Below are 23207 nucleotides of genomic sequence, written 5' to 3'. Positions count from 1 at the left end.
CCCCTGCTTTCTTCCTCCATATCTCTCTCAAACAAAGTATTGATTTCTATTTCTGTCCGCCCATCTTTCTTTAGTCCTTCACTCCCTAAACAACACCCACCCCCCTTCCTCCTCCTCCTCCTCCTTCTTTCCTCCTTTCTCTCCAACTCTGGTATTTCCCAATGAAGCCCCCTCCTCACCTCCCCTCTGTCACCCCCTCCCTCTTCCTCTCCCTCCCCTCCTCTCCTCAGATGGATTCTTCAGTCAGCCGAGTGGAACTGGTGCGGCTGCTGGAGAGATAGGCAGAGCGGCAGAGAGGCTGTGCTGAACAGACGCTGGGTCAGAGCGCTCAGTTGCTTCAGACAATCACAGGGGAGCGAGAGAAAGACACAGGAAAAAGAGACACACAGACAGAGACGACACAGAGAGATAGACTGAAAAGAGAGAAAAGGGGAGGGAAAGACAGGGGAGGGAGGTAAATATGTGACAGGATGTGGTTTCCCTGAGCTTGCAGAACATCGGCATAGAGGCATACTTTGAGCATGACCTAAACACACCGCGCTTACAAGTGTGTTTGAGCTCCGTTAGGTGGCGAGGGGGAAAAAGAAGCAAACCGCTGGAGCTGCTGCTGCTGCTGCTGCTGCTGCTCTGGTTTCTCTGTTGCCTGCCGGAGGATTCCTTAAAGCTCCAACCTCAATCAGCTCATCGGACAGGATTTCAACCTCCATCCTTCCTCTGAGTAGAATGCGTTTCTCCGCTGGAAACTCTGGTCCAGTTGCTGTGTCCGAGCAGTGAACTTTTCAACGAGATTTGCGAAACAGGTACGTTTGCCTCCAGTTAAAAGCTCCTCAGCATGTGCATGAACTTCCGCACAGATGTGCGACCGTACTCGCGCCCGATTCTCTGGACTGCAGCCACTGTAAACTTGGACAGCGTGGTGGCAATTGTTTACCACAGAGAGTTGATTCATTAGACGACGCCGCAAGCCACAAGTTTGGCTTCTGAGCAGCGTGTTCGACAACAAGCTCTAAATCCACTGCCACCACACACACACACACACACGTTCACATATTCCCATGCTCACACACACACTCCCACCATTCATCATGCACATCAATAGGTCTGCTTGTTTTGAACTCACATGCCTGAAGGATGGTACCGAGTGGGCTGAGAATGCCAAAAATGTCTACCTGGATCCAATCAGAGACCCTGACAGTGTTTCAAGATGTTCAGGATTACAGTATCGCACCACTCCCACCAGTGAGGAGAGAGGCAGGGGTGATTTGAGCCGCTGTACTGTACGAATGTACGAAGGGCAAAAGTATGGGTTTCCCCGCGTGTGTGCATGCATGCTTGAACATCCGTGTCTGTCTGTACAAGTGGATGTTTACATGCTAAGACTATGTGCTCCGGTACATGAGTTCATCCAAGCATGCGTGTGTGTAGAAGGAGGTTTAAAGGGAAAAACAAGCTGAGCGATGGCAGGAGGTGAAGGAAGGGCGGGGGGATGTCAGAGAGGAGGAAGACGAGGGCATGAGAGAGAGGAAAAGCCGGGGGAAGAGGGGAAAGCTGCGAGTGTGTGTGTGTGTGTGTGTGTGTGTGTGTGTGTAAGAGAGAGAGAAAGTGAGTGAGTGAGAGAGCTCAGTCTGACTGAACTGCTGTTAATTAGTTCCAGCTGGTGAGCTGTGGAGCATCGGGCTGCGTTAACTCTACAGTGTTGGTGGGTCAGGAGTTGCCTCTGTCTCAGTCTGTTTCACACACACAGGCACGCACACACACAAACACACACATACACACACGGAAAACATACATAAATAAACACATACAGAAACCTAAGTAAGAGGTCACCTAAAAAGCTCAGAGCATATGAGCAGCACCGCAAATAAAAACATTGAAACATGATACACACACACGCACGCACACACACACACACGCGCACACACACACAAATGCATAAACAAGAAAAGATACATACAAACATAAAACATGTAGCTTCATAAACACAAACTAGAAAACAAAAAGGCACCAACATCTGCAGAACACGTGACAAAAACACCAACAAATACAAATAAAAACACATTTATGCTTCACTGACAAAAGCACACTTTAAACACACGCACACACAGATGAAAGAAACAGCCTTGTGCTCCATGTCAAGTGTGTACATCAAAGGCTAAATGCAGTGAATTCATGTAACATGCAATGAACTCGTGCAGTGCCAAATGTGGGCATGCATACATGCTGCACATGACATGAGAGCATAGTCACACACATTCACACACACACACACACACACACACACACACACATACACATTCACACACACACACACACACACACACACACACACACACACACAGAGGAAAACACTCCATAGAAACCCCATATGGCTCCTGGCCGCTCTGCAGCTCGGTTGAAAATGTGGAAGTGATTGTGGTTTTGGCTTCGCTGCGCTACAATGTCATGTTGAAAATGGGAATCATTACACAGGGCAAAAGGTGAAGAAACCATTACGTTAAAGGGCTAATTCACCCAAATGACAAAAAACACATTTTCTAACTTAATTTTGTCATCAGAATCACAAGTACTTTATTGATCCCCGAGGGAAAATCGTGGTTCGTCACAGTTGCTCTGATGCTGAGCATAGAGAATTATAGATCGTAGAGTTTTTAAGTAAGTTATATTAAATTGAAATACCGTAAAAATATATTTTTTAAAATCACTAGAATGTAAATATTTTAAATTATAAATATGTATCACATGCTTAGTGTGTAAAATATGTAAAAATCTAAAACCTTATGTGCTTTACGCTACAGTACAATGTCTAAAACTAGTAAGTAAAGTTAGAAATAGAACATATTTGTATGACATAGACAACATCTGTGCATGATATATGTATTTATGATGTATTTATTAGTTATTTATGGTTTCAAATATCTGTATTGGCGTTTTATGCCAATCCAATACCATGGGGATGAATGGAATTTAATTTGACGTACTTGCAGGGTTGAAAAATTAGGCACCACTTTCTTTTACGGTTCCTCTGAAAAGACTTTTAAAACTTTTAACTAATGATTCAGATAAAAGTCCATTAATATGTAGACCAAATTTTCTTTCTTTTATTTTAGCTATAGCTCCGTAGCTCAGCGCTCACCTTCTGAAAAGGGCTGCAGGGCATCAGGACCTAAATCCATTTATTACCAAGTTATTAACCTTTACTTGATGGATTGTGGTAAAAGCCTTTTTACTAATGATTTATTAACATGTATAACTACAAATGAGTTAGTAAGTTTTGGTGATGGCTTATTAGAAAGTGATAAAGTCATGACTCTTCATTAATCACTTTACTCACATATAACTGCAGTCTTGTATCCCTTTATTAATGATCTGTTAGAACATGCAGGAACACTGCAGTGATTTGCACTTTAATTAAGTTGAGGAACCTGTAAGAGTCGGACATGAAGCAGCAGAGGCCAAAACATCATGACTGTTAGGCTCTAGTATGGTTCAAACTCCTACACTTCCCATAATGCAACTTAAATACATTTACGTGATTTCCTGACTGGTAAATATAGATTTCTTTCAAGCTACAAACAACCCGATTGTATTGCAGGTTTTCTTTTAGCCAGCATGTATGATTTCCTATGTATGATATCAACACCTCAAACATTGATCGTGTGTCACCTCGGTTAAGAGACCTCCAAGGCTGAAAAATGAAGCCACAGATAACTGCAGTTCCTCTAATGGCCACTTGAGGCTGGCTCCAAAAACAGAGTCAATCCCCATCGGCCCCCATGTTAAAATGTCCAACTCTACAGCAGAAATAAACATGTTTACAGCCTGACAGAAAAAAACAGTTTTGGTCTCTATAGCCAATTTCAATATTCATGACAACTGTACAGGTGTGAATTTTTAAATAACACACCAGCATACCTTTTATTATGTATATTAAGGGCAGGGCGGGTGAGTGACAAGCTGTCTGCGAGGTGACGCTACAGTCTGTGAGTCAGATCCATCCCTTGCTCCTCCACATCTGCAACCTTTAATCCAATTTGGTCACTTCTGACCACAAACAAATAAGATGGCATCAGCTCAAATACTGACCTTGAAGCTTCACAACTGCAGTCAAAGCTGCATCCATCATTTCATACAGTCTACACTAAGACCCGTGTGTTTTTCATTTTATACATAAACCTAGAATGCAGACATTTGTGCTGAAATTTGCTCACCCAGACAACCTCATGTAGGTACATCCATTAGACCACCGCTTGTAATTTAGTTATTTCATTGCTTTGTTTCCAGCAGCTTTTAAGGCACCAAATATGGCTGTTTTGTAGTGATCCACTGCTGTTTATTCAGCAGTACTGGCACAAAAAGATATTGTTTTTTTACTGCAACATTGCTGCTTCTGCAACCCAAAACCAGGTATTTTAAGCCAAAACATGATCTTTTCCAAACCATGGCAACAGCGCTGTTGAAACATGAAGTTTCAATGTATCCCTTACATCATAACATGCAACATATTTGGGGTTTGCAAAAATGTGCAATGCCAATGTTTTTTCTGGTGATTGGGTTGTTTCTTTTAGACATTATTCAGTTGTTTTAATGGTAGAGTACCCCTTGTGATGATTAAACCGAACACCATGTAAATAAGAAGAGTGCCCCTTTAGAAGGAGGATTCCTTAAACTTAGGCACATAAAAACAAAGATAACTGCACATCTAAAAACAATTTTAAAAAAGTGAGAAAACACTCATCTTTGATGGGTTGCCTCTTTAAAATCATTCCAAGATTAATTTATTTAACACTGAAAGGACAATAGTGTCTATTATAACATACAGTAGCGTTCATTGTGATTCAGAGTTTTATTTCTCTCAGCCATCACGTTGTGTATTTTCTGAGCCTGTGTTGATTTTCTTTCGCTTCAGTCTTTTAGCAAACATGTATTTTAATCAACTTATGTTTGCTATCTGATCCGGGCACACTGAATCCCCCCAGCGTGGTGTGAAATTTGATTAAGGTAATTGGCAAGCGCTGGCTGGTGTAAACCATAATGTGTACTCCTCTCCACTCAGTATGTATAGACAAACACCCACAGACAGACACAACAAAACACAAGAACATTTTACACTCTGAAATATTTAGGGTAAGTCTAATTGAAAGGTAGTTATTTTTAAACCATTTTAATTTCATTCTCCTCTCATTTCATGCTGCGCCTGTTTGATGCCAGAGAGAAACTCGCACAAGCTTCACATTTGGGACACCATAAAAATATGTGAAGGATTTGATTCCAAAATAAATTGCCAAAAGGTGACTTTTACTCTTACAAAATCAAAGCAAGTACAAAAATTAGATAATGATAACATATTAGTCTTTGGTTGGCAGAGTTGTCTGTATTTTAGAAGTATTCAGTGCTTAATTAAAAATGCATTTTTTTTATGATTTGGTGCATTTTGGATAGAAACTCTGCTGTGATTTGTTCCAAATTGGCCTTCTCGCTGGCAGTGATATAAAACTTTGGGCAGTAAACATGGCGAAATGACACACTGGTAGATAAGGTGTGAGTTTTGCAGTTCTCATGACAGGGGTGTCATCTAGATTGCAGCCTCCGCCTGCAAGTCTCACATCTTTTCCCTCTGAAAATGCTCAGTTACAAGATCTCGGGCAAAGATTATTTTCCCTCACTCCCCTGTGAGGTGACAGTGATCGTGCTTTTGAAGATACTAAGTTATTCAAGCCTCTGGCATTGCCCTAGACCTGAGACGGCATATTAGGATGAATCCTCCAGGCAAGACGGAAAACAAAAGAGCCAATATTCAGCCGGTTGTGTAGTAGCTTAGCCTCCAAGCAAAGAGAAAGAAAAAAAAAAAAAACATCCCCCTTGATATTTCTATAAGGCAAATTGACTCCTGTTGTAATGGGTGGTCAAGAAAATTGCAGCAGTATTGATTGGGTAATGTCCAACATGGACATGTCGATAGGGTGTCTGAAAACCTAAGAACTTGGCTTCGGCTGGCTTTAATAAAAAATGACCTGCCTGGAGCAAGTTCACACAAAGCAATGAGTCACTCAGGGAAAATCTCTCCAAACCCCTCAGTGTTTTAGAGAAAAATTGCAAAAGGGGCAACTAAAGAGTTTTCTTTTTTGTTACCAGGTATTTCTTTTTCAAAATGACAATCCTTCTTTAACTGCAGCCCCTTTTACACCCCCTGATCAAGGTGGGAATATCATACTCTTGTGCCAACACATTCTCATCACAACTCATCAAATATTGCCGCTTGGTCAGTGCTGTTCATGTCTACAGATGACATTCTAGTTATCCTACTCCACTGGTTATTGACATTCTGGGACAGCATGTCAATTTACGCCTGTTAAATGCATTGTGTCTTTTCAATATACACTTCCATTTTCACAGGAAATGTAAACTTTAGCTCATCAGACGCATATATTTAAAAACAAATACAATTTTGGTAAAACACCTCATATTTACACTTATTTATAAATTTACTTTTTTCCTTTACGCTTACTTCTCTCCACCAGGCCCATAGTGATTTCCCTGCTCCTTATTTAACAATGTTACCGACAGCGTCTCAAGCTGATGTTGCTCAGCACTGTATCATATGGCTGTGACCACTGCCGTCCATCAGCGGTATAAACTGATGTTATGTTTCATAATGTTGTGAAAAGTGGCTTTTGGCGTTGGTGTCTGATGCCAAATTTTCTGTTGATGCCATTGTTATTGTTTTGAAAGCACTGCCAACAATTATGGTAACTGTCACACTGGAGGCAAACCCTGTTATGTTAAACATCACGCTGGTCACGCCTCTTTTGTTTCCGCAACGCTGGCATGCTGTCTACCATCAAACTGGAGCAGAATGATGCCGTCGCTGTTTGATTCTGTGTAAAAATACAAAGGCACCAGAAGATATTGAGGGAAGGATTATTGTATAAAAAAAGCTTGTGTTTCTTTAGCTGCAGCTTGAAAACATCCAACGTGATGATTGTGCAAGCTGTGTTGAGATAATGTTTTGCTTTTTCATTTGTGAGAACTGTACAAATCCCAGCGTGGATGCATATAATGAATCAAACTTATGACTGTCAAAGACATGCAGAGAGGAGAGGAGGAGAGAGGAGAGAAACAGGAGGACATGAGTGTTTGCTCCTGCACATGGAGGAGGAGGGAGGAGAAAGCCAGTCCTGCTGATGAAGAGGGGTGTGAGCTTATAGCAACCAGAAAGGAAGAAAAAAAGAGAAAGAAACTGACAATGAAAGAGCGAGGTTGAGAAAGATTGGTGCCTATTATTCTCCTGAGAAGGGAACAGTCATAGAGGGGTTTGGTTCCCATGGCAATAGCTCTCTTGATGCATCTGCATGTGTGTGTATTTGTGAGTGTGTGTATGTGGACAGACTGTAACCGGGCCTTGAGACTGTACGGAGACGAGGTTGGCCGAGGCCACGGCGAAGCGCGGAGCCACCCAGAGCCTTGAAACGGCGGAGAATCTCAGACAGACACTACTGTTTACTCGCCTGTTCTCTCCGCCTCACTCATCACCCCTCATCTTCCATTTTTTGTTCTCCTCCTGCACGCTTGCCGTTTTGTATCGTCCTTGGGCATTCAAAGCAAATATAACAAATTCAGCCAGTTGAAAAAGCAATTCCACCTTTGGCACCCGTGGCCTCCTTGTTGGGAGTGCGTAATGGTTTAGAGGAGAAGATGTCTCCAAAAACAAATTTTGAGCTTTTGTGTTTTATTTTCAAGGTAGAAATGGATCAGAGGCCTCTCACATTATAATGTATTCACTCTCAATAGTTAAAGCTCTGTGTGATGGCCTTTTAAAAGTAAAATATTCTTTTAAATTTTTCAACCAGTGTGCAATTCCAAGATTGAACAAATCTTTCTTCTAAATTTAAGACCCTGAAACAATAACCTATTTGAATTTATGCCATTCTGCATGTTACACTACCATGAAATTATAATGATACACTTTTCTCTTTATAAGTAACACAAATAAGAAAACAATATTGTTTTATGAGTGTTTTTCAATCCACTGTATTTGTTCATTAACTGACCTTCTGCCCACGGTGTCACTTCTGTTATGATGGTGAAGTGTAAAGGTGTCTGTAGGAGCTTTTAAATCCACATCTGTCCATTTCTATCATTGGTTTCAGCAGTGTAACACAATTGTAACTGGCCCTGGTGCAAATATTTTTTTGTGGCGCCCTTCCCTCACCCAAACACAAGAGTTGTCTGAGGCTCAGCCGTGGCACATGGGCTCTACTTAAGCGCCAGGTCCAGGTAGTTAAAATTCAAATTCCCATTTTCACAGCAGGCTGGTGATGAGCGGCAGAGCTAGGTGTAGCCTGAGTGACGGCAGCAACAAAAAGTTTGCAGATTGGGTAGGGAGTCGCAGCGGTACAAAGAGCCCCAATGATGTTTGAGCTAGCTAAATTGACAGCTACGCTCTTGAGTAGAGCCAAATTACACTGCCAGCATGCATTCAAACAGCCCAGTTGTTGAACTCAAGGGCGTCCTTCCCAACCTGCAAACCAGCCTCTGATCAGCACCACCGCTAGCAGCCATAGCGCCAAATTTATCAACGTTAATCAAAAAGTCTTTACTGGACTCAAACCACAACCCGATTTAGCTAAGCTTGCACAAGCTTTGCAAAGAGATTGCACGACAAAGTCACAATAAAGTCCCTTCATTCTGCCGACTTTGGCATGATGCCGCCCAAGTGTGTGATTTAAGACCAAATGCCAGAATCGTTGATACAAAAGAGACATGATAGGTGTGACACTTAACACAACACTGTCAGCCTCTAGTGTGATGCGGAGCTTTATAAACAATAACAATGGCATAACATGGAAATAACAATATTTTATATGTCCCTGTCATGGCGGCCGATCTCATCTTTGGAAGAAAAAGGAGTTAACAGGACATCCTTGTCTCCCCATTTTGCTGATATTTTCTACCATTTTTCTTTTTGAGTTAGCTGCAAACTTCTGACAGCTGCTTTTTGAATCTCCTCGTGGTTACACACATAATACAACGTCCAAACACCCCACCCCTCCCCGTCCATGTGCCTTTCCTGCCAGCTGTTCTGTTTGACGTTGGGTTGGCGCTGTTACTACCTCCGCTGCTGGCTTAAAGGAAAGACCACTCTGTCCCCCCCTTTTCCATGATTGCAAGATAGCACCTTTTATAAAAAACAGTGAGGTAGAATAATGGCGCAAAATTTGCCCCTTAAACAGGCAGTGTAGAGGGGCAATTCAATAATAATGCCATTGCTTGGTTTGGTTTGAAAAGTCTTGTTTTCACCTCAGTTTACAGAATATTGTTAGAAACATGGTTTATCTTTACAGCTTTTTATGTCCGACACTCACAAGAGGAGTGTGCAGAAGGCAAACAGTTAACTGATTATATATTTAACCACACAGCATCAAGCTACCTTTCATGCCCACAGGCAGCAGACAGCTTTATATTTAAACCACAGGTTCTTAGTGGATTTTATCTTTAAAACAGTTTGAACAAAAGAGTCCTGTAAATGTCATGCACAGTGCATGCAGCTCCACACTGCAGGTCCCTCTCTTTAAAGAATTGTAATCACTAAAGGTTACAGCATTAACATCCTGCCTCAGTGTCCATTGTTTCTCTGTCTCCTGGGTCCCTCGTTTTTCCACTCTCTTTCCCACTTAGGCGAGGATTCAAGGTGGTAAGGACGGAGGGAAGGAATAGAGGGAAGAGTGGGGGATTTCCAGAGGGAATGTGTTCACATTTTCAGCTGACGCTGTCACCAAAAGCAGCAGAGAGTGAGGTTTAGAGGGTTACAAGATATTTTGACAGAATATCAGGCTGTTGGACACATTGACTGTGTGTCCCGTGACTTGTTGTTCATAAGATCATGTTCCCAAAAAAGAGCTAATGTGAGCATTTTCTTGGATGCCAGCTCAACAGTTAGGCTGTGGTTAAAGTTTGGCAAATGGTACTTTCACACATAATCGGTTTGGTTCAGTTCAGTCAAAGTCTTTCATTTAGGCTGGTGTGAGTGCTGGCAGTTGAACTTTGTGGTGTGAAAGCAAAGCAGAACAAACTCAGGATTTTATGATAATAGATTTGTGATTTAGACATGAATTCAAATACAGCACCACTGTATATAATCCACGAGATGATACTGAATGAACTGCCGAAGAAAGCCATCTTCTGATCTGCACTGATGACACAAGCATGATGTATATCCTATTTACAGCATATTTATGCAAGGTATTTTGGTAACCATGGTAATGCTGACGTGTATCAGTGCAAGGAATTTCCCTGATTCACCAAAATGTAAGAGTACTTGAAACCAGAAGTGTGTTAAGTGTGTGTCCTACTTGTATAATATTCCAGTTCCTCAGTAAAAAGTGAGTCAAACGCAGAGACCGTAACAGTCCTCCTGTAACATTACAGCGCACATCGCCTCTTTCTTGTGCCATTTCTGTCTGTTTGGCACTATTTATACACAATATGATATATGAGGTCCACTTACAGCTTCAACTAATAACGCTCATGATCAATTATTTCTGCGTGAGCTCATCAGAGACGATGAGGGTCAATGAAGTGCGGCATGGCTTGCAGTCAGTGTTCAGAGTTAGATTCCCCACATGTCCATAAAGTGCAGATGAATCAAGAGGACAGTAAACAAAACGGCTCAATCAGTCACGTGTCAGTCAATATGATATCAAGCTCATTTTTCTTAGTTCATCATGAAAAAATAATGTGAAAGCTAAAAGGATTGATATATATGTATAACAAATAAAATTAACTACAAATGTGAAAGCACCTGAAAACAACATGTCAAAGGTTAAGGGAAAATCGTCTTTATCAGTAAAAGAGACACCAACACTGACTGTTGGTAGGAGACAGGATATGAGACGCAGTCTCAGTGCTGCAGAGTTACTGACTTAAATGATCTTACGTTCTGTCTCCTAACTTTCAGTTGCTGTTGCTGTCTATAGTAAATACAACAGTCAAAAGTTGCAATCCTGATTTTCAAAGCCTAATCTATGGATTTTCTTTTCACATTTTTAAGGAGGTTATATGTCCTGATATCATTCAGATATAAGAGATATCACACTGAAAAGATGATTTAAGTTACGCTCTATGTTAACTAGATTCAAACCAGCTCAACCAGTAAACCAAAACCAAAATGTTTTGGTTTATACAATGAAAATGATCAAGATGATGATGCCTGTTTTTGAAGGGACTCTATGCAAAATTCAGAGAATATGAGACACGGTCCTCAACATGGAGGTGGCTGAGTCACCAGCTAGCGACTGAAGGTAAATCTGCATTTCCTAAAGCAAAAGCATGATCTGCTCTGCTCTCCCTCTGAGTGGCCAATGCTCTTTGCCTCCATATGTTGGGTTTGTTAACTTTGGGCAATAGAAGTATTATTGTTTCGGGTTAGTGGCATAAGTTAGTAAATACAGGTCGCGGTGCAGGCTATTATGACGGGTCCTTGGACAGTTACGGAGTACACACATATGCACACACTTAGATATACACACACAATTAGATGTATATACAATACCAACCATGTGTTGGATTTTACAGTGGGAATGTGTTACTTACACTATTGTATTTGCAGAGCACAGAGGTCACAGAGAAAGTGATGAGAAACACTGATAGAGCTGTGACAGTCAGAGTTCACAAACATGACAACAAGCAGCTGAAAGCAGAGCAGTTTTTGCTGAAATGACCTCAGACTTCTTCAGGCATTTTTATTAAAACAACCTTACGACAACTGCACTCCTCGACAGAAACAAGAGAGCTGAGAGCTTCAATACTTAACAAGCAACACCATGTCCCGAAAACTGGCCAGCTACAGCGGCACACACACAGTTTACACACAAAAGTACACACACACACGCACACACACACAAAAAACAGGGGCACGGCGGCCTGACAGATACCTCAAATCCCCTTGAAAAAGCACTAGTACTCACCTATTTGAAAGGTTCTGTCTCTGACTGGTTAGGCCTGCAACAGAAAATATGCAAATGTAAAGGTTATTTAGGAATAGCCAGCATCTACTAGGCTATTAATTAGCTTTCCATAATAGGTCATAAGCTGGCTGTCCACCTGGTAGAGACATTAATGTATTAGCAGCCTACAGCTTAGACGATATTATTCATGTACGTCTAAGAGAACAGCCAAATGTTACGGTTATTTAGCCCAGAGTTACATAGCTTTCTGCTAAGGTTAGCTTACCTGCTGCATGTTTGTTGACACATCCTGGAGGGAAGCAGCGAGGGGTTTGTCCGCTGGCTGGCGACTGTTTGTAAAAAAAGAAAAAGAAAGAAAAGAATCTGATTTAGGGAGCTTTGTAACCTTGTCCTCCTGTTCTCTTCTCTCCTGTCTTTTCTTTTGTGTTTGATCGGCCTGACTGCTTGCTGGGTTTGCCGAGGTGTGTTCAGCTTGTTAGTCTCGATGGATTTTGTGCTTCACCTAACTGGAGTCTTATCGTCTTGTCACATGATCAAACAGAGACTTAAGACTGGACAACATAAACAATACCCACACATAAACATTATCATTGCATCTGTACATGACGTAAATATCAAAGACAATTAAAAAAATATTAATTTAATTGAAACGCTTTTAATATTTGTTGATAGTTTTTGTAGTATGTGTAGAATTAGACTTTAATTTTGTAATAGTTTGCTTGGTACTAACTTTTTTAAAACCGTGATGAAGATGGGTTTGCACATTTGAGTGTGTATATAACAAATGGAATCATTTCTTAAGAGGAGGAGGAGCCTCTTTAATGCCTTTTCTGTTAAGAAACTTATACAGTTTTGCCAGGGGGCATCTCCTGATCTGATGTGGCTCACTTACGCCATGTACCCCTGTGTAGTACTGGCCCCAGTTACGTCACACTTTTTATTTACTTTCTGTACTTACGCCCCTGGGTGAGGGTGCGAATTCAGGGTTAATATGAAGAAAAACAGTGCACACAACTGCAAAAATCTTAGGACCTTATAAATATGTGCACGTTTGTGTCAAAATCAGAAGACAAATATAACAGCACATTTCAGAAAAAGAGGTCTTTTTACATTAAATGTGCCCATCTCTATTCATTGTTGCCCATATTAATAAATAAGTGAAACTTTCTAGTACAAAAACCAAAACTAATACAACAACTGTGCCAGTTGTTGTATTAGTTTTTTGTTTTAAAAATTCAGGGTAAGCCATCAGAGGCCATATAAGGCAAAGTAGGGCAGGTCATTCGGTATCCTAGGAAATGCAAAGTCGGGAATCGGGGAAAGGTGCTACGTTTCTACAACAACATTCTCCAGATGGACGAGGTAACCACGGTACGAGCACAGCGCAAAGCAGCAGCAGTGAGCTAACCTGCAGGATACAAGCACGTGCTGCCGGGCTGACTAACCACAACACAGCACAGAGAAGCTCAGATTGCAACACACACAGAGGAAGCATGACTTCATTCACTGCTCAGGACCCCATAACGTCACTATATCTATACAAAGCAAATAGCGGTTTGATGCATGTTTGACGTTTTAAGCAGTAACTCTGTCTATCAGTACATGGCCAGCTGATTAGAGCTGTGTGGGAGAAATGATCTAATTGGCACCCTTTTGTAAAGAGTGCTGCAGAAGAAAGTGTCTCCTTTTCTTCCAGCTCTGGCAGCTCTTCACACTATACGCTACGTTATACAACTGGTCTTGTTTGCTAAAATGTAATTACAAAGCAACACATTCCGATTTTCGGGGAAGACAGAAAGCTAAAAGACAAAATAATGGAGCACTTCCAACCCATAAGGTGAATAGACACATGAACCCATCACTTTTTTTTGCAGTGGTATGTTATTTCAGCCCTTGCTTTTGACCTCTAAAATGCCATTTCAAAAAAATTACCCATACTGTAATTTTTCCCAGGAGGTTGCTTGTCAGGAAAACACACTGTAAACACAGGTAATTTCAAGCATTTCAACCAACAAACAGTGCTGTTGTTTGTCCTCTGAGGTCAGTCTTGTCCTAAGTGATGGTCTCTTCAGCCTCCCCGCCTCGGAGAGCCCTTGACTCTACTCCGCACAATGATACTGAACCCGCAGTATCCACCAGCAAACGCAGCCTTGCTAGCTCTCCACTTGAGATTAAGAAGATCAAAAGTCGGAAAAAGGCAAAGAGGGGCGAGGGAGATAAAGCACGAGAGAGGAAGAGAGCGGGCTTAAAAGCGAGAGTACATGGCGAAGAACACAAGAACACAGTGTCCTAATTAATGTCCTCCTCCATTAATCCACTCTGAAGCGTCCCATGCTGCTGGGTTTGATCTCAGCAATGTTGCTATCAAAGCCTTGTATCATGGTCTTGTAATATGGGGAAGATGTCAGTCAGACAGCATTAAAATCATTGGGTGCAGCTGCTTCTTGCTGCTGGTGCTGTGATGTCTCTAAGTGCAGACTTCAGGTGGAGTTTTGTACAATCATCTTCTACACTGATGTAAAAAGCATAACGATAATAGCTCCAATTACTCAGAATAATTTTAAGCTCCACCACTCAGTAGTTTTTGTCAGATCAGTGGTTCAAATGACAACATAATGTGAAGACTAACACTTGTAGTTACAAACCCACAAAGCGTTATTATCCAAATCTGCAGCTCTACAAGGCTTTTTTACCCTCTTTAAGCCTGTTGTTTTGGCCCCAAAATTTAGCTCTAATCCCAAAAAGCTCCAACTGTATGCTACCTGCTGAGCACCAAACAGGAGACACACAAGATTAACAAGGAGCTTTAACTGTTAGAGACACATATTTTTCTCATAACATTTCCCCGCTCTCATTATGTCGTTTTCAGCAGCAACTGGGACCTGTTTTCAACAGAAAAGCACTGACAAACCAGTCTGGTCTAATTCCCAGACCATCAAATATGACGGCCTGGTCAGTGGTCCTTGGCTTCAGCTACAGATGCACAAGTACCCCATTCTCATTCCAAATATGTCAAATACCGCCGCTTTTGCAGTGCTTTTGGTGTAAGATACCGACGGCAAAAGCCACCTTTCACGTCTGCATGATACGCAGCATCAGCTGAGAATGCAGCAGGACAGAACCGTTGGCCAGACACACGGCATCATGATACACAGACGGGTGGGGTCAGTTGACCTGTAACCTGTTACGTCCGCATGATACACCGCTGTATGGCATCAGGTTGAAACGCTGCTGTTAAAGACATTACATAAGGAGCACAAAGGTCCCTATGGGGTGGGCAAGAGGGGCAGTGGACAGATCCAACAAACCCCAGACTTTCATGCGGGATTGCAGTGTTGCCCGTCTGAATGCTGTTGTCTTTTTCTACATCTAATCACGTGTTTCTCTGCCTAAACCTAATCATGCATGCCAGCACGTGCATTTGTTGACGTCCTGGCGTTGGTTTGCCATGTGCTTTTTTTGCCTAAACATAACCAGGTGCAGTGTAATTCTACCATGTGCTTGTGTTGACATCACGGTAGCTGCATCCCAGTATGTCAACAGCAGACGCAGAAGGATAGTTAGAGCATAATATGTAGACCTGGAAGTCTGCAACACGGCACAAGGCATCTTACAGCATCTGTATGAGATGTTCAAGGCTTTCAGCTAAATCTAATGTAATCTATCTGAGGTAATATTGTCGTAAAAAGAGTAAGACAGGCAGAGTAGGACAGAATGGAAGAGTGGTACATGGGTTACACACACACCTGACTTTTACCTGGGAGACAGGAGGAGTTCATCTCCTGCGTTAAAGCTAAAGTCTTCTTGAGTTTTGCCAATCATGTAACCAAGTTAGTGGCACGTTACGTGACATAGTCATAAAGTGGAGGTCCTCTATACCTCTGTCTCACACTCATTGGATTTGAGATGTGCTATACCTTCCTAAATTAGAGAAAATAAGACTTTATAAGGAAGGTCTAATGCATTTGTCAAGGTCTGGGGCCCTTTTCTCACCTATATGAAGAATAGTCGGAATAATAGTAATTCCAACTTAAACTATTGTTTAGGGGTAACAAGTGGCTACTTTAGTTTCTTTGTTGTTGTTGATGTGTTTTATGTTTGTTGTGTTTTTGTCTCCTTTTCTTTTTGTGAGTAGAGGTACAACCTTAATGTACTGTTGAACATCCTCATTTTGTATGTGTGTTACTTTTCTGGGTCTAGCGGGACCAGTATTCATTTCTATACAAAAATACGTCTTTGATCGCTGATGGGACACCATAAAAGGTGATTTTAGTTATTGTATAATCTTGTAACACCCAATAAAAACAATTAAGTTACTATAACAAACAGTTAATTTAACCCAAACAATGACTGTTTTTCTTAATTTGGCCAAGAAGGTTTATTGTCTCAACCTTCAACAGTGGTGAAACCTCTGTTTCCTGTGAAGATGCAGGGGTTTGATATCGTCATATTTGACAAGTTAGGAGTGAGAAGGTGTCTGAACCAGCTGTGCGCTACCAGCCAAACACAAAACAAACTGAGTTAGCAGCTAGCTCATGAACATAGTGGAGCATCTAAAGAGCCAGATACTTTTCTCAGGAGTTGATGTAGACCAGAACAGAGCTAAAATGAGTTTAATTATTACACTTAAATTTGCTCGGTGGCCAAAAAAACAGCTTTAAATGACTTCCAATGTCTTCTAGGTGTGTGAATAACCAACTGTTAGATATAAGTCCGCAATAACATCTTTAAGAGGTGATAACATGTCAGGCCATTTAATTTTCAGCTTGCAGTAGAGCACCTTTGCCCCAAAGTGCTCCAAAATAGATTATTTCAGTTTTCATAAAGTGCTAAATCCCCAGAGAGCCAACAGGCAGTGACCCCAGTGATCAATGTGAGCACAGAAAACAAATCAAACCTCAGACTGACAAATGGTTGTTGACTGACGTATAGAAAACATGGCAGTGAAAGACAAGCACCTCCCTGAGGTTACCTCTCACATTCAGCACAACACAAAGTGCTCTGGGATGTTTTGGTTGTAAGGGCCAAAGCTAAGTGCATCCGAGCTACAACAAAGCATCCGAACGTCAATCTCGGCTTACGAGGAGCAAATCTTATCGAATAAAACCTCTTATCAAATAAAACCTCAAAATGCCATTAGCAAGGGAAAAAGATAGAACAAAATGGCAAAAGGATCGTTGCTAATTCAGCAAAAGGGAAATCAATGGCGCTCTTCCTGTTTTTTCTGCTACCCAGAGTCTGTCTACGCTGTCAAGCATCCCTGACTCCCCGCCTGTCAATCTCCCAAAAACAAAAAAAAAGGGGTGTTGAGGAGCTGAGGCGGTGTGTTGTCGGGGCTGCAACTGCCCGGAGCCTCAGAGGAGAGGTTCGAGGCAAGAAACAGTGACTCAAAAAATCATAAACATCTCACATTTCCTCTGTCAGTTCAGCTCTAAAAATACTCCTGTTCGCCTTCGCCTCACATCTCCTCTTCCCCGGTCTCAAGGAGCTATGCAAATACAAGCCCCTCCGTTTTTTCTCATCCACTTTGTTTTCCTTCCACACCCCTCCCTCAAAGCCCCCCGTCCTATTGTTCTGAATACCTCTTCTCCAGCTCTTGTAGACGACATGACAAGAGCCTCGCCTTCCCTCTTGTTGTTCCTGCTCTCTCCAGGGTAGGAATGATAAAAGCTATTTACAAGTAACTGTAGGCAACAGTGAAAATCCAAGACTTGGAAAAATTCTTTTTTTTTTTCGCCCTGTTTTCTTTGATGGCAGAGCCATTTGTGATGCTGCGGTGAACTGCAGCACAGTCCTGAGTGACAATTTAAGGGGGGACTGAAGCGCTTTTAGGGACTTTGACTATGCCAGCTTCAGCACATTGTGTTTGGCTTTTTTGTTCTTGGAAACGGAAGGAAGACATCAGTCCTGCTTGACATGTGCAGAGGCACAGGGATCGTACACATTTTCACCAATACATTTCCATGAATTTGCGGCAATTTTTTTAAGACCATACATTCTCTAAAAATGACTGTCGGTTTTTTTTTTATTAGTAGATAACAGCTTTTTTAAAATTTTTATTTATTCAAAAAAGTATGAATTCAGATTCTTAAATATTCACTCTTAATACTGTATTAAGAGTGAATATTTAAATATGACTTAGGGACTGTTCTTTAATTAAGAAAAAGGAGGGGGTGGTGCAAAAAAGGGGAGGCATGTCACCTAATTTTTAAGCACTAGGGAGAGGCCTTCATTTTTTATTTTAGCTTTAGGGGAGGGGCATACAACTTTAAATGCCTGCATTTATTATTTATTTTACTGTCAAATGCCTGTTTTGAAGGCATGTTTTATTTGAAATATTTTGGCATTTCTTTATACTTAAAATTTTCTATTTTCTTAAAAAATGTTTTTAAAAAATCTTTTGGTGATTTTTGTGTTTCTTTATAACTTTTGGGAGTTTTTTTTTTATTTTAATTGTCTAAAAAAAAATTGGCGATGCTGGATGATTTTTTTCTTTTTTCATTTTTTTGTGATTTTTTTTTTTTTTTTTTTTTTTACATGCCTTGTTTTCTTTAATAATCACTAAAAACACACACTGTATCACAGCCAGAAACTGTAAAAACAGAAATTAGCGTTGGATTTTTGAAACTTCGGACAGTCCTTGACCACATCATGTGTGATTGTACAGGTTTGTGAATCAAAATTCCACAGCTTTTCACAAACTTTTAGAGTATATTTGGTTTCCCAAAACTTTTCCAGGCCTGGAAATTGCTATTTGCAAATGCCACGACTTTCCCTGTTTTTTTTTTTTTTCATGACCCCACGGACCCAAAAGGTAACTTTTTTTTTTTAAATCTCCCACACATTTTTAAAGGCTTTTGAAGTTTCAGGCCTGCAGGACTCTGTGTGCTTGGGTATTAATCATGAGTCCATCAGCCCATGGTCCACTTCAACGAGGTGTTCTCAGGCTTGCAGAGATACGATTGTGATGCACGTTGAGATTCATAAAGCCCAACAAAGACATTCATGTAAGTGCCACTGGAAACACTGGCTTTCATGACAACCGTAATGAATCTCCTGCCTCATCTTTCTCTCTCCCTTCTCCCTCGCCGTGTGTTGATCACCCCTTTTCCATTCAGCGCACTCTAATTGCACGCCCTTTTTCTTCTCCAGACTCTACTTGCCATGCATTACCCACTGCCCTCCCCCCTCCCGTACCCATTTTCCGATGCACAATATCCAACCCGGCCACCCCCATTTCCTCTCTCTCCCTTGATTGATTCTCACCTTTTCCATTCTTGCCGTTCACCTCATTAACGGAGCCCCCGTCTGCTCGTTTCCTATTTCGTCTCCCACTCCTTCCTACATCCCACCCCCCTCCACCCCTCCTCACTTCCTGTCCTGTCTCTGAAGCGTCGGCCGGCTCGGATTCGTAGTTTCCAGGCATGGCACTGCGACGTCCTGTAATTAGTAAGGAGCATAATAGAGAGGGTTCCTCATCAGCCGAGGTGGAAGGGGAGGGGAGGGCAGCGCCGCCATCTACCCATCCATCCATCCATCCTTGAGTTTAATCAGTGGCACACAATAGGATGTCACCTGCTCCCAGACACGGTCGCTAGAGAGAGGCAGTGATGCTGTCACAAACCATTTGGGGTGAAGCGGCGCCCATGGCGCCGGCTCTTTAAGGCCTCCTCTTCCTCCACGGTTGTCTCTGTTAATTTGGTCTCCCTGGGAACGAGGGAGAGGGAACCCGTGAAAAATCAAGCTCATTTAGTCATTTTTATTTATTTATTTACGGATGCTTATCCGGCATGTTCTTCTTTATTGGTTTTCCTTTTGAAATCCCGGAGGAATCATGGATATCAGAGAGCATGAATGTTTGCTTTCATACACCGTATTGTTGTACATGTCTCTGTGTGTGTGTGTGTGTGTGTGTGTGTGTGTGTGTGTGTGTATGTGTGTGTGTGTGTGTGTGTGTGTGTGTGTGTGTACAGCATCTCACAGAGAGCTTAATCTGGCCCTCAATCATATCCAGATTGACCAGGGTCAGCTATACCCAGTGGGGACAAAGGAAATAGGAACATTTACTCAAATACTGTACTTACAGGTTCAGTGTGTAGGATTTTGTGGCATCTAGCTGTGAGGCTGCAAAACTGAGTCTTTTCCTGTGTGCCAAACATGTAGGAGATCTGGTGGCCAACATAAAAGGGCAAAAAGGCAAAAAGGCAAAAAGGAAAAAGGCGAAACAAATCTAAGGCCGGAGTTTCTCAAAGTTCAGACTCAGCAAGTCAATCCCAGCCCACACGTTGTAGTAGGAATGCAATAATACAATATAATGAAGATTATGTTTTTTTACACTTATCAATAAATTGTTAGTTTTGAAGAATATAGTCTATTTGGAGAACGTTACAGCAATTCTAGCCTGAGATTACGCCTTAAACGTAATAGCTTCCCTGTTTGACATTGTCGTCATGGCAACGTCCACAGCCGGCAAGTTTATGACATTTAAGTCATCGCGTGTTAGAGTTCGAAGGTTGGCTAACAGGTGTCCGTTGAAAAGTTAGTTAACAACTAACAAGCATTCACATTCTGTCTTCTGTCATTGTACATTACATCACTGTCCAAATGTACTAAGAAAAGAAAAGCTGACCAAGAAAAACAAGTTTTCAAAGACAAGTGGACAGAGAAACATGCGGTCATTTTGCCCCAAAACAACAGGAAGCCCATGTGTTTGATTTGCACAGAGACACCTGAGTGGAAATGTTGAACGCAGCTTTGACACAAAGCACATTTCGAACAGCAATATCCTGAGAATATAGAGGTGAGGACAACAAAACTTTGACAGTTAAAATCTTCCTATGAATCAACAAACAAGTTGTGAATCTATGACACTGAAGCCTCTCTTCGAGTGGCCTGGGTGCCAGGCGAAAACTTGTCATTCTGGACCTTTGGCCTTGAATAGAAATCAGATCCTGACCTTTGAATAATAAGTTCGAGAACCCCTGATATAAACTATAGATTGTATAAACAGGTTTGTAGACTGCCGTTTTGAAGTCCTGAGTTCAGCATTTCAGCCATTGCTATCTTGCCAACATACCTCAGAGAATAATGTAGAGTGATATTTTTAAAAGTTTTATAATTATTGTGAGGCAATGATGATAATTAAAATCATAAGATAAAGATTAATGTGCTCTTAAACCTCATTACCATGCAATTAATGTTGCAATGCAGACTTGTTGCTCAATGTGAAGAATTATGCATCTTAAGCAAGTTTCAAGAGTCTAATTGATTTTCATATCATAAAGATATGAATGGAAACCCATGGTTGCGGGGGATGGTAGATATTAAAAAATGCAGATAATTTGATTAAGAAATATTTAAATTGATTGATAAAATTTCTACAAATGATTTATAGTAAGAGCTAAAACTGATCAAGTAAGTATTTTTATATCCGCAAGGAATCAATTGTACATTGTGGTGTGGCTACTTTTACTTAAAGGATCTGAGCATTTATTCCACCACAGGTGACCTCCAATTTTTAACACCACACACCCACACAAACACTAACACATGTGCACTTAGTCATTTACTCACCACACACAGACACACAAGTGACAATGAAACACTGTCTCCTTCTGTTTTGTCTGCTTGGTAGGATCCGTACACAGAGAGACAGACACACTGTGGAGCCATGGGCTGCGGGCTGCGCAAGATGAAGCCGACGTCGGACGAGAACAGTCCGGGAAAGATTTACTCCACCCTGAAGAGACCACAGGTGGAGACTAAGGTGGGCGTGGCCTACACCTACCGCTACCTAGACTTCCTCATCGGCAAAGATGGTAAGACATGATTTTTTATCAAACCGCTTAAAGGAACAGTTTGCCCGAAAATCAAAAACACATGTTCTTTCCCTTACCTGTAGTGCTATTTATCAAACTACACAGTTTTGGTGTGAGTTGCCGAGTGTTGCAGAGATGTCTGCCTTCGCTCAAATATAATATAAATGCATTTTTCCTTTTGTGTGATGACACGATTGGTGGGTGTAGTTCAGTAAAAAGAGAATTAACCCAATCTCCAGAAAAAAAATGTTGGAATTGTATTTTTCTGCAAAGCACAGGAGGCCATTGGTATGTTCTTATGCAGCACAGTGGTTCCTGACTGGTGGGTCGCAGTCAAAAAGTGGGTTATTCTCAATGACTTGCTAAAAACTCAATGCTTGGTAAAAAATCAACTGCTTTTTGTGGCACTATCCTGACTAGAAACTCAGCAATGTCTCGGCAAAATAACAACCAGTATTTGAAGCACTATCCAAGTAGGGACGCAGCAATGTCTCGTTAAAGAACAATCTCTTTTCATGGCACTATGCTTAGTGTAAAAACAGCCACAGGTCGCTAAATAAACCCACGTGTGGAGGCAAAACAGCAGCTGGAAACACAAGGACGACTCGTCAACAAACAAATGGTTTTGTTATTTGTTTTCCTCAAACAGTGGTCTGCAGTTTGGCAGGTTGCCCAAGTGTCACGCCATCCACCATTCCAATTAATTTCCTTATAAGTAAGAGGAAGATGTGTAATTTTAAACTCTCCCTTTAAAAGTGGCGTTTCATAATATGTGACCTTTATTGTTTTTGACATATTCAACTTACCTACAATTATGTGAGCACTAAAAGCCTGAAATCTCAGCATAGCAGTAGTTCCTATTTATCAATAATCCCCACAGCCCCCTTTTGCAGCGATGTTATGGTCATTTTGTGCTCCTGGGTCATAAAAATCTAAATTATTGCCCATTCCACATGCACAGTTGAAATTATATGAATAGCTCAAGGCCTTTGGCATTTTGCTGCATCATACCTCAGCGGGATGAGAAGGCAATATGCCTCACAAGTTTTGCGAGGGGCTGATGTGCAATCTACAACTCTTTGCTGTGTGTAGTATTTTACTGAATAATGCTGCCTCCAGTGTGATTAATCTGTCTGAAAATGCCATTATACCTGCGTGTCCCCAGAATAAAAACATCAAGGATTCAGATGCAAGATAAATCTATCATGTAAATGGAATAACAGCACACTGGCTTTAATTTTCATCAGTATTTCTTGGAATGATGGAGTGTTAATTAGCGCCTGCTCCCTGTACAGCAGCCACTGTTGTAATTTCTTTTCTCACAATTAGTCAGTCACGCTTTCACGTTCTGCTAATGATAGAGAATTTTTTCAGAACCAATTCACGGCAAACATCTTGCTGGCGGCAATCAGTTATATACATAGCG

The 23207-nt window shown here is 41.4% G+C and overlaps 1 protein-coding gene across 1 annotated transcript in view; it reads left to right on the top strand.

Moving 5' to 3' along the window:
- Window positions 1–279: 279 nt before the first annotated feature.
- The window catches only part of rftn1b (raftlin, lipid raft linker 1b), a 140255-nt gene continuing 117327 nt past the window's right edge, over window positions 280–23207 (top strand). Inside the window, exons 1-2 of the mRNA XM_042490029.2 lie at window positions 280–800; window positions 21598–21781. Coding sequence (XP_042345963.2) covers window positions 21634–21781 — 148 coding nt within the window. The 5' untranslated portion in view covers window positions 280–800; window positions 21598–21633. The remainder of the gene's footprint in view (window positions 801–21597; window positions 21782–23207) is intronic.

Source organism: Plectropomus leopardus, chromosome 11, assembly GCF_026936395.1.
Source record: "Plectropomus leopardus strain MGB_pleo_1.0 chromosome 11, ASM2693639v1, whole genome shotgun sequence".
NCBI lineage: Eukaryota > Metazoa > Chordata > Actinopteri > Perciformes > Serranidae > Plectropomus > Plectropomus leopardus.
This window is presented reverse-complemented; position numbering and strand designations above follow the sequence as displayed.